A 16,133-nucleotide genomic window follows, 5' to 3' on the forward strand; every position below is an offset into this window, starting at 1 on the left:
GGGAGTCTCCTACTGAAGCCATTTGCCGTAGTTTCGGAACAATGCTGTTGTATACACCGATGTTAACAGCAGCCCCGTCTATGCACACGGCGATCAACTTTCTCTTCCAGTTGTCCAATCCTGCTTCCTGGAAAAGTTTAACGTGTCTGTCTGTTACAGCCTGCGCAGATCGGTCAGCACCCAGTTCGTTTAGGCCAAAGAACTCTGTGGTAAACTGCCCGATGTTGGACACAGACACAAAGAAAACAATCTCCTGCTCGGTTTTAATGATGTCTTCTGATCCATCAAAAATCAGTCCCCAAAATTCAGCAGACTCCAACTTTGCTTTCAACTCCACGTTGATAGTGTGCGAGATGGACTGCGTTATCTGTGTGGCCGCCTCACGTAAATGATACGCAGTTCCGAAATTTTTCTTGTAGCCGCTCCAGTAAAGGAATATCTTCAGCACAAAACTGTTTATGGTCATGCCAATGAAGCTCTTTTAATTGAATTGCGTACCAAACCTGGCCATTACTCAAAATTGAACTATTATTTTTGCTTATTATTTTAACTGTGAGAAACCAACTAAATCTATCCAAATGGTACCATTCAAGCAAACTGTTACTTTAATTATCCAAGTTATTTAGAGTGCCACAGTAGTAACACTGTAGTTAGCAACATGGCATCACAGCTCCAGGTCTGTTTGATTACTAAACTGCAGAATGTTTGTGTGAAATATATTCAGTCTCCCAGCTTCTTCCTCTTTGTTTGTTTTTTTTAATAGGTAATATGGTTGCTTTTCTTACCCCCAAAAGATTGTATGAGAAGTGAGCTGCCAATTAACAATTGTTTCATCATGAGCAAGAATGGATTTGTACAAGTGTACACTAAGATGGAATGGTATAAAAGATTAAACAAATAAACCTAAACGCTGTACAGGACAACTAATCAATGACAAGTACAATCATTTCTGCTCTCAGGTACGTAATCTTTTTATTCAGTTAAATGTTTATTCAGCTTATTGTAATTTCTATACCATAAAAATGTAACATGAAACGTTTACATCCAAACTTGGGAATTACGTCAAACGACTGGAAAATACAGTACCCAAAATCTGACGTTCTGTTCCTTTTGCCTGCACTTTTTTTGTCTCTCTTGGAGGTTCCAAGTTGTTTGACTTCAAGGTGTTTATAGTTCCAGAGCATGATGGAAGTTGTTGCTGTACAAATTCCAAATACAAGTTTGCTGCATTGGCAGGACACATTTACATTTTTTTCCTTTGTTATTAAATGGTTTGAAATTTGCAGCAGGACAAACTTTACACACAACAGCTGAATTAAATGCTGGTGATGGCAACAACACCCAGTGTCAGCCACAACAGTTATGGTTCAAAGAGTGATGGTGAAATACACACTGAATTAGCAATAATAATACTACACACATATTGGATTAGCAATAATATAAAAGCTCCAAAACAAAACTTTTAGTTTGGTATTGATCAAGTTGGAATTATTATGAGTTTGGAATAAGTTTTGATTTAGGTAAAAGATTAAACAAAATAATGTGTATCAGGCCCTCTTGTCTTAATGTAGGCAGCAGTGAAGATCAATCAATGTTTAATGTGTACTGTGTACGCTTTGAACTTTTATTAAAAAAAACTGTTTATGAAATAATGTTATTTAATTTACAGCACAGAGTGTGTATACTTATTACTAATGCATTATGTCCTTGCTTTTTGTTTTCATTATTGTGATGTATCAGTCTGTGACAATGTACAGTGCATTCAGAAAGCATTCACAGCGCATCACTTTTTCCACATTTTGTTATGTTACAGCCTTATTCCAAAATGGATTAAATTCATTTTTTTCCTCAGAATTCTACACACAACTCCCCATAATTACAACATGAAAAAAGTTTACTTGAGGTTTTTGCAAATTTATTAAAAATAATCGGATTCAAGTCTGGGCTCTGGCTGGGCCACTCAAGGACATTCACAGAGTTGTCCTGAAGCTACTCCTTTGATATCTTGGCTGTGTGCTTAGGGTCGTTGTCCTGCTGAAAGATGAACCGTCGCCCCAGTCTGAGGTCAAGAGCGCTCTGGAGCAGGTTTTCACCCAGGATGTCTCTGTACATTGCTGCAGTCATCTTTCCCTTTATCCTGACTAGTCTCCCAGTTCCTGCCGCTGAAAAACATCCCCATAGCATGATGCTGCCACCACCATGGTTCACTGTAGGGATGGTATTGGCCTGGTTTCCTCCAAACATGACGCCTGGCATTCACACCAAAGAGTTCAATCTTTGTCTCATCAGTCCAGAGAAGTTTGCTTTGCATAGTCTGAGAGTCCTTCAGGTGCCTTTTGGCAAGCTCCAGGTGGGCTGCCATGTGCCTTTTACTAAGGAGTGGCTTCCGTCTGGCCACTCTACCATACAGGCCTGATGGGTGGATTGCTGCAGAGATGGTTGTCCTTCTGGAAGGTTCTCCTCTCTCCACAGAGAACCTCTGGAGCTCTGACAGAGTGACCATCGGGTTGTTGGTCACCTCCCTGACTAAGGCCCTTCTCCCCCGATCGCTCAGTTTAGACGGTCGGCCAGCTCTAGGAAGAGTCCTGAGGCCTCATGTATAAATGGTGTGTACGCACAGAAATGTTGCGTAAGAACTTTTCCACGTTCAAATCGCGATGTATAAAACTTACACTTGACGTAAAGCCACGCACTTTTCCACGGTACCTTGTCGTACGCAAGTTCTCCGCTCGGTCCAGTGTCAAAGTAGTGCTACTGTACCTGTGTGGTTACTCTTTATTTTCCTGACGTGGCTTTATAAATACACTGAAACTAACTGCATATTGTTTATTAGTGTAATGCATCTGATTGTAATTAACTTGTAACAATATAATGGTCCAGGGAATAGCCATTGTATTCCAAATACCATAACTGCTTTAGCGTTGTTACTTGCACTGCACCTTCTTCTTCTTTCAGCTGCTCCCGTTAGGAGTTGCCACAGTGGATCATCTTTTTCCATATTACTCTCACTGCACCACTCGGAGTAATTATATCACTGTATCTGAGTGTGAATCACAGCAGCAGCTGATCGGAAAGAGAATTATCAGTATACAGCTTCAAGAACACGCTGTCTCAGCCACGGCAAAACATTTCAAAGCTTTTCCTGTATGGACCTCGGGTTCAGAAACAGTTTCATCCCAAGAACTTTAAACGCACTCAATCAAGTGCTCCTTGTAGAACTGTTAGTACTTAGAAGTACAATTGCCTCACTGTAAACTTGTACTACAGTTATATTATTACACAACCTGCGCCACTTTATAAAGCGCGTATTTACATATGATGACAATATCATTTTTAAGATGAAATGCAGCAAAATATGTTTATTATATTATACAGATAAAACTTTAACTTCATTTAAGTAATCTATATTCTTCACTGGGACTGGCGTGAAGGATAGAATAATTAAACATGTACTACGAAGATATTTAAATGTTCCTTAAACGTTTTGAAGAATCGGCGCTCTAAGCTTACAGATGGCTTAACGTCTATTACAGAGCTGATTGTGTGGGGATCGGTTACTTGGAGAAAGAAAAGCAAGGACTGCAGGGGTGGCCATGCCAATATATATTGAATATAAAACAGAAAGAGAAAATAACGACACAGCTAAAAATGCAGCGGCAAATTTCGACAAAAGTTAAACGCTTGTGTCATGAGCACGAGGCGGCTATGCAGTGTCATAGCGGATGTGGCCATCCGCCATGCATAAGATACCATATTGACATTGGACTTTCTCTATTGGACATAGAGCCGCCCATGAGTACTGCTGCAATAAACAATTTCATCAAAGTTCTCACACAATCACTGCGCCGTAAAACCTATGTTTAATAACATGCTTTAACTATCATCATGAAAATAATATCACGTATACATCTCAGTATTTTAGTTATTCAGAGAGCTGTAATATCATGAATGTAATGGATTCTGTGTCCTGTCAGAGGAAAAACAGCTGGTTTAAGAAGCACATAGTGATTTACACACATAGAGCACATAGAAGATAATCTACAAAACAAAGCATTTAAAATGCTATACTTTAATTACGATGTAATTTGAGAAACTGGTTAATTAAACAATTTTAAAATGAAGTTTATGATGTTCTATTTTAATGACAAAATAAACTACGTGATTAAAGTGGAAATTTTGAGACTGAAGTTGACATTTCGTGCTTTTTCCCCACTGTTTGCCTTTTTTTTCTCTGTACCCTAATAAGCTTTCATATGACACTCAGACAATGGACTACAACTCGCCTTTTCACGGCGACTTTGATATGTGACTTCTTTTTTATTTCCGGCACTGTGCGATTTTGTGAACGTGAGTTTTCAAGTTTCTCCAACACGCTATGTAACTCAATCAACTTCCTTTTGTTGATTATATCACGGTTTAAGTAAACAAATAGTATGTTTTTCCTTTGCCTCCACTTGGTATTCGCTGAAATTCTTATATTTTCCCCCGTGCTTTTCCTATTGTCTTTTCACAGAAGGCTGCGCTTAAGGGCGATTTATACTGATTTGCATATTCAAAGAGGCGTAATTCTGAGAGGAGTTGGGGCGTTACATAAAGCGTGTGCACGAGCGTTACTTTTCACGCTGATCGGGATTTATGTAGCGGAAGAACGTGGAAGTTAGAGTATGCACTGATTCCTGCATCTGGATTTTTCTGTGCGTATGCACATTTCGGCTTTTGTGCTTACGCCATGTTATAGTATTCTACGCACGGCGTTATACATGAGGCCCCTGGTGGTTTCAAACTTCTTCAGCTTACGGATGATGGAGGCCACTGTGCTAATTGGGACCTTCAAAGCAGCAGAAATTTTTCTGGAACCTTCCTTAGATTTGTGCCTCAAGACCTGTCTCGGAGGTCTACAGATAATTCCTTTGACTTCATGCTTGGTTTGTGCTCTGACATGAACTGTCAACTGTGGGACCTTATATAGACAGATGTAGACAGATGTGTGTCTTTCCAAATCATGTCCAATCAACTGAATTTACTACAGGTGGACTCCAATTAAGCTGCAGAAACATCTCAAGGATGATCAGGGGAAAAAGGATGCACCTGAGCTCAATTTTGAGCTTCATGGCAAAGGCTGTGAATACTTATGTACATGTGCTTTCTCAATTTTTTCATTTTTAATAAATTTGCAAAAACCTCAAGTAAACTTTTTCACTTTGTCATTATGGGGTCTTGTGTGTAGAATTCTGTGGAAAAGAATGAATTTAATCCATTTTGGAATAAGGCTGTAACATAACAAAATGTGGAAAAAGTGATGCGCTGTGAATACTTTCTGGATGCACTGTATTTTGTGGGCTCTGCTAGGAGAAATACTGAGAAAGTATAAAAGGGTTAATAAATGTCAGAAACTTGTTCAAGGATATCAGGAAACCAGATAGAGATATCAAGTGTACAACAAAGAACAAGAAAGTTCTGAGTGATGGTACAAGAAGTTGGGCGACTATCATGTTCCCAGTAAGACTTGACAGATGTCACACAGACAGGAATTCAAGAAGTATTGAAAAGTATGGTAAGGACCAAGAATATTGTGAAATGAGACTTTTATTTAGATGTGTTATTTGTGAATGTAAAATAATGAAATAATCAGATGATGGGCGTGTAAATGTCAGGTGATGCATTAATTCAGCTCTTTATAAATACAGAACTCTGCTCTTTTTCTTTGACTATAAGCTGACAACCTCTGCCCAAGGAACTGTCCCTTAGTAGACTGCTGTAACAGGAATGCTTCCCCTTCAACCATTTGCTGAAGAGAAAATAAAAGACACAATGAACTCCTTACTGGTTCCTGACTCAAAGAGGCCCAAGTGGAGGACAAATTTCTTTCTTTAATATATTTCCAATTTAATTCCTATCTCACCTGACATTTGAGAACTCTGCAAAGGCTGAATCCCAGACATTCTGGAACACCACAACTTCTGAGGTGCTTAACCCTAGGACATTTGAAATTTAGTCTCCTGTAACCTCCCACCCTCCAGACTTCTTAAGAAATCCCAGCTACAATACCTCAGATAACAAAGACAGAGAGAGAGACTGCTACATCAGCATGCCCTGAAATTCCATCTGGATCCAATGCCTCACAGACAATACCTTGTTTAAAAATCTTCCTTATCTTAAAACAAGTGAAATTTGACAAACGAGAGGATAGCATTCAGTTCACCAAGCCCGTTTCTTCAGCTAGTAGCTAAGCTGTCCCAATATATCAACAATATACTTCTTAAAGGATGCCAAGGTTTGTGCTACAACTACATGTCTTGGTAGTTTGTTCCAGAGTCCCACAGCTCTTTGAGTAAAGAAGTGCTTCCTGGTTTCAGTTTTAAATGCACTTCCCCTTAATTTCCACTGATGTCCTCGAGTATATGATTCGGACAAGAGTAATTTCTGAAGTCTTAAGTTCACTGGGATGTCATGCGTTGGAGTGCTGAATATATAGTAACTAGCTGTGTGTGGTCTTCAGGACAAAAAACAATCCGAAGACTCCCTAGCAGTTTTACTACAATGGTGAACTTCCAGAGGCATCAGCTAAGTGGGCTGGGCCATGTCGTATTTTGTCCGAGTGCAGCTATGGCAAAAATTGAGCAGCACAGGATGAAACCTGTCTCAGGCAAACATATGTTCACACAACTAGCTACCATACAATGTGCATGCACCACAAATCTAAGTTTGTCTGCTAGGACTGGATGAGAAGTGAGGTACATGCAAGCGCTGAAAACATTTTAAAGTGCATGCATGCAGCATCTCATCAAGTGCAAGTAACACTTGTATAAGCTTTTGCATCTTACATAGAATTCACACCAACTGCCGTGACTGCGACCCAAAACATTTTAAAAGTACATGCATGCCCCATCTGCCCCACTCTTACACATACACACAGGTCCTTCGTTTATATATGCCTGATGTTAGGTTCCCCTAAACATTTTTAGAAAATAGGCCAACTGGTGACTTTAAATTGTTAAATTGTATCCATCAACAAACTTATATCATTGATATCTCTGACTGTGTTAATTCTAGAGGTGCAAGCTAGCCCATTTTTATAAAAAGAATACATTGAAAGTCATACATTGATTGACAAATTTACAAAAAAATTATGAAAGTGACACTCTTCCTCGCTCAAATGAACTGGCTTTGCAGAATAACACTATTATATTGTTCAGTTGTTAAATAGAGACACAACACAAAAATGCATGTTTTTATCATTAAACAGATTTCTGGCAGGTTTTTGTGGTTTTCTGCTCTGTAAGTGAAAGTACAGCTTCCATTTTCATTGTTCTTTAGCAAATGACTACTATGTTATTGCCGAAAATAGCAATGCATATAACACACTAAATACTGTGTATTAAACATTATTACTTTTTATGTTCTCTGTAAGAACATTCATCATGATAGACACTAAATAAAACAGACAATTTACTGATAACACTACACTTCGAAAATAAACAAAGTGAATATATGATGTTGAATGCATAATTCTTGCCATTTGCTTCAAAGCAGAGCTGCATGGAAACCGAGTAGATCTTCTCCATTTAAATCATTAAAGAAATAAGCAGATTCAGAAAATACATTAATAAATTAACTATGATTGAACTGCAAATAAGGAAAAAAACATTATGTTTGCTGGTTTAGTTAGAAGGAAAACTGATACAAAACATACCCAAGTTTTGCATGCTCAAGATTCTGTGAAGTATAAAAAAAATGATTCTTTATGGTAAACTGAAAATAAAATACAAATTTGGAAATTGTACCACCACAATTGTGACTTACATTAATTGGTTTCAAAAACGTGTTGTTAACTAAGGCTGTAATAAAAATGCTAAAAAAGTTCCCTCCAGATGGCCTAATATACTGTAATATCTAATGGGCATAAGAAAAATTTGAAACAAAAGCATTAAAACGTACAATTCACAAAACACTACGGTTGCAATAAAAACCTGTAGCTATGGAGTTACCTCAGGACAGATTAGAAAATCACTACTTTACATTAATAAATAGGGAAAATGACACACATACCATTGTAAAAAAGCAAATTAAACTAACATTTGCCATTAACACAAAAATGAATAGTCACTTAAACATACAGATGTGGACAAATTTGTTGGTACTCTTCCACAAAAAAGATGAACCCACAATTGTCTCTGAAATAACTTTAGACCGACAAAAGTAACAGAATATTTCAAATATTGACACAATTGAAAATAGCATAGATAAAAATGATGGGACCTTTCACGTAATATTTTGTTGCACAACCTTTAGATGCAATCCCTGCAAACAAGCCTATAGTTCTCAATAACACTTTAGCACCTGTCAGCAGGCACTTTGGCCCATTTCCTGAGCAAACAGCTGTGTCAGGTTTGAAGGGTGCCTTCTTTAGACTGCATGTTTCAGTTCTTTCCATAGATGTTCGATAGGATTCTGTTAAGTTCATTATTAACATACTCAAGACTGAATTATTATTGTTGTCCCTACAGATTTTATTATTTTTTCTCCAGCCGTCTGGAGTTTTTTTCTGTCCCCCCTGGCCATTGAACCTTACTCTTATTCGATGTTAATTAATGTTGATTTATTTTGTTTTATAATTGTGTATTTCATTTTTCTATTCTTTAATATGTAAAGCACTTTGAGCTACTGTTTGTATGAAAATGTGCTATATAAATAAATGTTGTTGTTGTTGTCCCCCTTTAAGACAATGTACCTTCCTTGTTTGGAAAGAGTGGACATTGTTAGTTTTGTTGATATAGTATTGCAGTTTGTGTGTTTTGCATCTATGTAAGTAAAATATTTCACATTCAAACTGGTGTGCTTATTGAAGACTAACACTGGTAGCAGAGGATGGCTGGGAATTACAAAATACTTCCTTTCCTCGATGAATAAAGATCATATGAAAACTGGAAAAATAAATTTGAAATTTGGAGACAAGTGAATGACTTGGACAAGAAAAAGCAAGCGCTTGTTGTGGCACTTTTGTTTACGGGCAGAGCAAGAGATATGGTGCTAGAAATACCAGCATAAGACTTAGACACTGGTATGGATAATTTAATCCAAATACTCGATGGGTTGTTTCTGAAGGAGGAAAAAGACCCCTCATGAGGCATACTCATCCTTTGATGCCTGCAGTTTGAACAACGCTACAATGGTATGTAGAAATATGACAGTACTTGCTGCTTAGTTCTGGTGATAATGACATAGACTGTGTATCTATTTTACAGCAAACTGTGAATAGTGTTGTGAAACATGCTTGAAATACAGCAAGTCTAGACCTAAACCAACTGTGGACTTGCCAGTGGCCTCAAGGTATAATGAGACTGTTGCCTTGGACCTACATGAACTTGAACCAAATGGGTGGTATGGGTAAAACATTTTATGCAGTCAAGGGTAAATATTCTCTTGGATTGAGACCTTGCTGTGGCAGAAGGGCTTGCGCGGTCCAGTGATCCTTGGAACTATGTTGTCGGGAGCTACATGCTCCTGGTAGGGCTTCCCAAGACAAACAGGTCTGAGGTTAAATCCAGACTAACTTGATCCTGAGACCCCTATGGTGTTAAACCAAGGATCAGCATTTCCCTTACCCAAGAAAGGGTACCCAGGTCCCCACCCTGGAGCCAGGCCCGGGGGAAGGGCTCACTGGCGAAAGCCTAGTGGATAGACCTTCGACCACGGGGCCCAGCCGGGCTCAGCCTGAAGGAGCAACGTGGTTCCGCTCTCCTGTGGGCCCACCACTTGCAAGAGAGGCCATAGGGGTTGAGTGCAATGAGATATGGGTGGTAGCTAAAGGCGGGAACTCTGGCATTCCGACCCTCGGTTGCTGAAACTGGCTCTTGGGACATAGAATGTTACCTCTCTGGCGTGGAAAGAGCCTGAACTGGTGCAAGAGGTTAAGAGGTACCAGCTAGATATAGTCGGGTTCACCTCTATGCACGGTCTGGGCTCTGGAACCATTCCTCTTGAGAGAGGCTGGACTTTATTCCACTCTGGAGTTGCTGTGGGTGAAAGGTGTCGGTCAGGGGTGGGCTTGCTTATGGAACCCAGGCTCGAGACCTGCACGTTGGGGTTCTCCCCACTGGACGAGAGGGTTGTTTCCCTACGCCTTCGAGTTGGGGGAAGGACTCTGACTATTGTTTACGCTTATGCGCCGAACGACAGTTCAGAGTACCCTGCCTTCTTGGAGTCCCCAGAAGAGGCGCTGCAAGGAGCAGATCCTATGAACTCTATTGTCCTGCTGGGAGACTTAAACACTCACGTCGGCAACGACAATGAAACCTGGAGAGGTGTGACTGGGATGATACTGTTGTGCCAGGACATGATACGTGTTTAATAGAATCTTCCGTTAAAGTGCAGAACATTAATACTGTAATAAGCAATCTCAATGCACGTAGAAAATCTAGGAAATACGGCATAAACTCCAATAATCTAATTAAAATTACTATTTTAGAGGAACAATGTATTAAAACTATAAAAACAGATCACAGATTAAACAAAAAATACACACAGAGCGGCTAATAAAATAATTTAGTTCCTATTCCAAATATCAATAACGCACATAGTATTCATCTTGGCACCTCCGAAACATTAAATATGGCACTACTGAATGTTAGAGCTTTAACTAACAAAACGTTTTTTATCAACGATCTTATTAGTGATAAAAAAATAGATTTTATTGCACTAAGTGAAACATGGCTTAGCTCAGATGCGCGCTGTTTTAATCGAATCTGCGCCTCCGGATTACAGTTTTACTCGTGCAGACCGCCAGGGAAAAAGGGGGGGCGGATTGGCTAACATTTACTCGAGCCGATTAAAATGTAAAGATGTCAGTTTTGGTAAGTTCAAGTCCTTTGAGTATCTCGCCGTTGTTATTCATGGAGATTCTCAAGTTCTAGTACTATCCGTGTATAGACCTCCTAAATATAACGCTTTTTTGAGGAATTCTCTGACTTAATGTCAATTTTAATTACTAACTATGACACACTCCTAATAGTTGGCACTTTAATTTTCATATAGATAATCAGTGTGATCTAAAAGTAAAAGAATTTATGAACCTCCTGGATTCTTTTGATTTGAGACAACTCATAAATCAGCCTACACATAAAGCAGGTCATACGTTAGACTTAGTGATTACTAAAGGACTGAAAGTTGATATAAAACAGATCATTGATATTGGTCTATCAGACCATTTTCTTCTACTTTTTAATATAGAAATAATGATAAAAACACTCATGAGAAGCATATTGTTAAAAACGCTTCTTTGACTGGCAGCAGCTTTAAAACTTACAAACATTTTAAGCAATCAGTCCGTTTATAGTGCCAGCTATAATAGTGAGGATAATGTAAATAGTAAGGTGGAAAGATTTAATACTAAAGTGAGAGCTGCTGTTGACATAGTTGCACCTGAAAAGACAGTGAAAAATCTTCTAGCATTGTTATACCAAGGAAGACCCAAAGAGTGTCTGATTTAAAGAGAACATGTCATAGAGCTGAGCGTCAATGGAGGAAGACTAAACTTACTATCCACCATGAAATATTAAAAGTCAAAATAACAGAATACAATAACACTGTCCGTCTTGAGAGACGCTGCTATTTCTCAAGATTATAAATAACAATGCTAGTAATCCCAGAGTCTTATTTTCTACAATTGATCGCCTACTAAACCCAGGTAACTCAAAGGAATGCCTCCTAAGTGCTTCCAGTGAAACCTGTGAGGCTATCGCTGTATTTTCAATCAAAAATTAATGATATTAGAAATAACATAGTATATCCTCCAACACTAAGGATCCTCCTAAACCCCAGCATCCTGTTATAAACAAATTAAACTCTTTCACTAGGATAGATTTACCTGATTTACAAAAATAATCTCAATTAAAACCTCCACCTGTCCTTGACCCAATACCAACAAGGTTTTTCAAAGAAGTATCAGGCGTGCTAATTGATAATGTTCTGACATAGTAAATTGTCATTAGATACGGGGTCTTCCCAGACTGTCTTAAGACTGCTGTAGTTAAACCCCTACTTAAGAAACATAATCTTGACCCCTCAGCTCTTGAAAATTTTAGACCCATCTCTAACCTGCCTTTCTTAAGTAAAGTTCTGGAGAAGGCAGTCATTATGCAGTTAAATGACCACCTCAATAAACATGCTATTCTTGATAAATTTCAGTCGGTTTTAGAACAAATCACAGCACAGAAACTGCACTCGTTAAAGTAGTAAATGACTTGCGGTGAATGCAGACAGAGGCCATTTATCTGTTCTCATCCTCTTAGATCTGAGTGCTGCATTTGACACCATTGATCACAATATTCTTAGAAATCGCCTTAGTCAATGGGTGGGCCTCTCTGGCAGTGCCTTAAATTGGTTTGAATCCTACCTGACAGGGAGAAAATTTTTGTTAGTTGTGGGAATTACAACTCAAGACACATGATATCCAATATGGTGTTCCACAAGGCTCTATCCTGGGTCCGCTGTTATTCTCAATCTACATGCTTCCGTTAGGTCAGATTATCTCAGGGCACAACGTGAGCTACCACAGCTATGCTGATGACACACAGCTGTACTTATCAATAGCACCTGATGACCCGATTCTATTGATTCACTAACACAATGTCTGACTTGTATCTCAGAATGGATGAATAGTAACTTTCTCAAGTTAAATAAAGAGAAAACTGAAATCTTAGTGATTAGCAATAATGGATACAATGAGGCTATTAGAAATAAACTGGATACATTAGGATTAAAAGTCAAGACGGAGGTAAAAAGCTTAGGGGTGATTGTTGACTGTAATCTGAATTTTAAATCACATATTAATCAGATCATTAGGACAGCATTTTTCACTTAAGAAACATAAGTAAAGTTAGACCTCTTATATCACTGAAAGATGCTGAGAAATTAGTTCAGCGTTTGTTTTCAGTCGACTAGATTACTGTAACACTCCTCTCAGGACTACCCAAAAAGACATAAATCGTTTGCAACTAGTGCAGAATGCAGCTGCTAGAATCCTAACTAGGAAAAGAAAATCAACACATTTCTCCAGTTTTAATGTCACTACACTGGTTACCTGTGTCATTCAGGATTGACTTTAAAATTCTGCTTATGGTTTATAAAGCCTTAAATAATCTCGCCCCATCTTATATATCGGAATGTCTGACACCTTATATTCCAAATCGTAACCTCAGATCCTCAAATGAGTGTCTCCTTAGAATTCCAAGAACAAAACTTAAAAGAAGTGGTGAGGCGGCCTTCTGCTGCTATGCACCTAAAATCTGGAATAGCCTGCCAATAGGAATTCGCCAGGCTGATACAGTAGAGCACTTTAAAACACTGCTGAAAACATATTACTTTAACATGGCCTTTCTATAACTTTAATTTAACTTAATTTAACTTAATCCTGATGCTCTATATGTTCAATTCATCATAATAATTATTCATGGTGGCTCTAAAATCGTACTGACCCCTACTCTCTTTTCTGTTTCTTTTTCCGGTTTCTTTGTGGTGGTGGCCTGCGCCACCTCCACCTACTCAAAGCTTCATGATGCTCCAACAATGATGGATGGATTAAAAGACAGAACTCTACATGACCATCTTCATCAAGCCCTTCCGTGAGAACCATAAATCCAAAAAGGACTGTTTCATTTATGTTAGGTAGAATGCCCAGAGGGGACTGGGCGGTCTCATGGTCTGGAATCCCTACAGATTTTATTTTTCTCCAGCTGTCTGGAGTTTTTGTTTTTTCTGTCCCCTGGCCATTGAGCCTTACTCTTATTCGATGTTAATTAATGTTGATTTATTTTGTTTTCTTATTGTGTCTTTAATTTTTCTATTCTTTATTATGTAAAGCACTTTGAGCTACTGTTTGTATGAAAATGTGCTATATAAATAAATGTTGTTGTTGTTGGGAGGAACGGCCTCCCTGATCTAAACTCGAGTGGTGTTTAGTTGTTGGACTTCTGTGCTGGTCATGGATTGTCCATATCAAACAACAAGTTCCAGCATAAGGGTGTCCATAAGTGCACTTGGCGCCAGGATGCCCAAGGTCGCAGCTCGACGATCAACTTTGTAATCGTGTCATCGGATCTGCAGCCTTATGTCTTGGACACTCGGGTGAAGAGAGGGGCTGAGCTGTCAACTGATCACCACCTGGTGGTAAGTTGGATCAGATGGTGGGAGAGGCTGCCGGACAGACCAGGCAGACCCAAACATATAATGTGGGTCTTGCTGGGAACGTATGGTGGAGAAACTGGTCAGAAAGATCTTCAACTGCCACCTCCGGCAGAACTTCAACCTCATTCCAAAGGAGGTGAAGGACATGGAGTCTGAATGGGCCATGTTCCGAGCCTCCATTGTCGAAGCAGAGAACGGAGCTGTGGCTGCAAGGTTGTTGGTGCCTCTTGTGGCGGCAATCCATGAACCCATCATGAACAGAAATACAGATGCCACATTGCAAGGTGCCATAGATAGCCATAAAAACAAGATATCGGTATCAGACTGAGGGTAAAAGAAAAATGTGGAGACAAAAAGGAGAAGTCCAAGATCCAATGTATACCATCTGTTAAGCATGGTGGTGGTGGTGGGGGTGTTTTATTGTTTTATGGCTGCCACAGGTACTGGCACACTTTTCTTCATTGATGATGTAACTGCTGGCAGCATCTGCAAAATTAATTCTGAGGTGTGTAGAAACATCTTATCTGCTAAAGTTCCAGTAAATGCCTCCAAACTCACTGGGCATGCTTCATTCTACAAGATAATGATCCCAAACATATTGTTAAGGCAAAACAGCGAAAGCTAAAACATAGAAAATTCTTGAAAGGCCAAGCCAATCATCAAATTTAAATCCTATTTAGCATGCCTTCCATATCCTGAAGAGAAAACTTAATAAAAGGCCTCCGAAACAAGGAGGTGCTAAAGATGGCTACATTAGAGGCTTGCGAGAACATCAACAGAGAAGATACTCAGACGCCTACCAGGTGGTGTCTATGAATTAGACGTCAAGCAGTCATTGCATGGAAAGGATATGCAACATAATAAAGTACTAAATATGACTGCTTTAATATACCATTGCTATATCCCAAATATTATGGTGCCCTGAAATGCAAAAAATATCATTTCTACATGATAAGACTGAAATGTATGCAAATAACCATTTAATTGAATCCAGTACCTTTTTTACAGTTTAAATTAATACACACACAGAAATACACATATAATAGGAGAAAAAATAAAAAAGTAAGCTTTTACACCAGAGCCATTTTCTATCTATTTAATGCTCCTCAAAGAGGCATTCTAAACGGTTAAAACAAGCAACTGGACATTATGAAAATGTAGCCATTTGTTGATCAAATTAGCAAGATATACTGAAAGATCTTGAAAACGAAGAAAAAAAATATTTAAAAAAAAAAAAATTCATAATCAGGCAATTTATATTCAAAACAAGACTGAACAGCTAGAAATGTTCAGCTACACACAAGAATAAGACTAAAAAGATGGAAAAGCAATGTATGGAAAATAATAACAGCTGTACATTGACATATAGCTGGTCTTTAGCTCTCTCGTAAAATCTTACAATATAGACAGGAATAATTAATGAAAGACAAAAATACATGTATATGAAAATGTAACTGTTTTGAGATATTGTTGTTTTTTGTTTTCTTTTACTATATTAATAAGATAAAAAATGGTCAGGTCTTCCTACAGACTACAAAGACACAGCACGTAATAAATACACTTACTAGTATACCCGTTGACATAAATTGCCACACCACTGAAAATGCTTGAGGAGATGCCCTCTTGTTGTTGCTGTTTCGGTGCATCATGTCTAAACTGCTCCTCCAGCTTACAGACTTTTGCAGCCATATAACCACCCTGAAAACAAGTAGCAGAAAATTAGTTGAACATAAATTACAATTCTCAATAGGAAATTTGCCAATGCCAACTTATAGCAAACAATGACTACATTGCAGAACATGATCATGCCTTTGAGTATTTATTTTTAATAAATTTGCAAAAATCTCAAGTAAACTTTTTTCACGTTGTCATTATGGGGTGTTGTGTGTAGAATTCTGAGGAAAAAAATGAATTTAATCCATTTCGGAATAAGGCTGTAACAACAAAAT

The 16,133-nt window shown here is 38.5% G+C and overlaps 1 protein-coding gene across 2 annotated transcripts in view; it reads right to left on the bottom strand.

The window, feature by feature from the left end:
* rev1 (REV1 DNA directed polymerase) overlaps positions 1 to 16,133 on the bottom strand; it is a 242,618-nt gene that overhangs the window by 95,780 nt on the left and 130,705 nt on the right. For both annotated transcript variants that reach the window (XM_039743936.1, XM_039743937.1), the window contains one exon: positions 15,750 to 15,882. In XM_039743936.1, coding sequence (XP_039599870.1) covers positions 15,750 to 15,882 — 133 coding nt within the window. The remainder of the gene's footprint in view (positions 1 to 15,749; positions 15,883 to 16,133) is intronic.

This window comes from Polypterus senegalus, chromosome 2, assembly GCF_016835505.1.
Source record: "Polypterus senegalus isolate Bchr_013 chromosome 2, ASM1683550v1, whole genome shotgun sequence".
Classification (NCBI taxonomy): Eukaryota; Metazoa; Chordata; class Cladistia; order Polypteriformes; family Polypteridae; genus Polypterus; species Polypterus senegalus.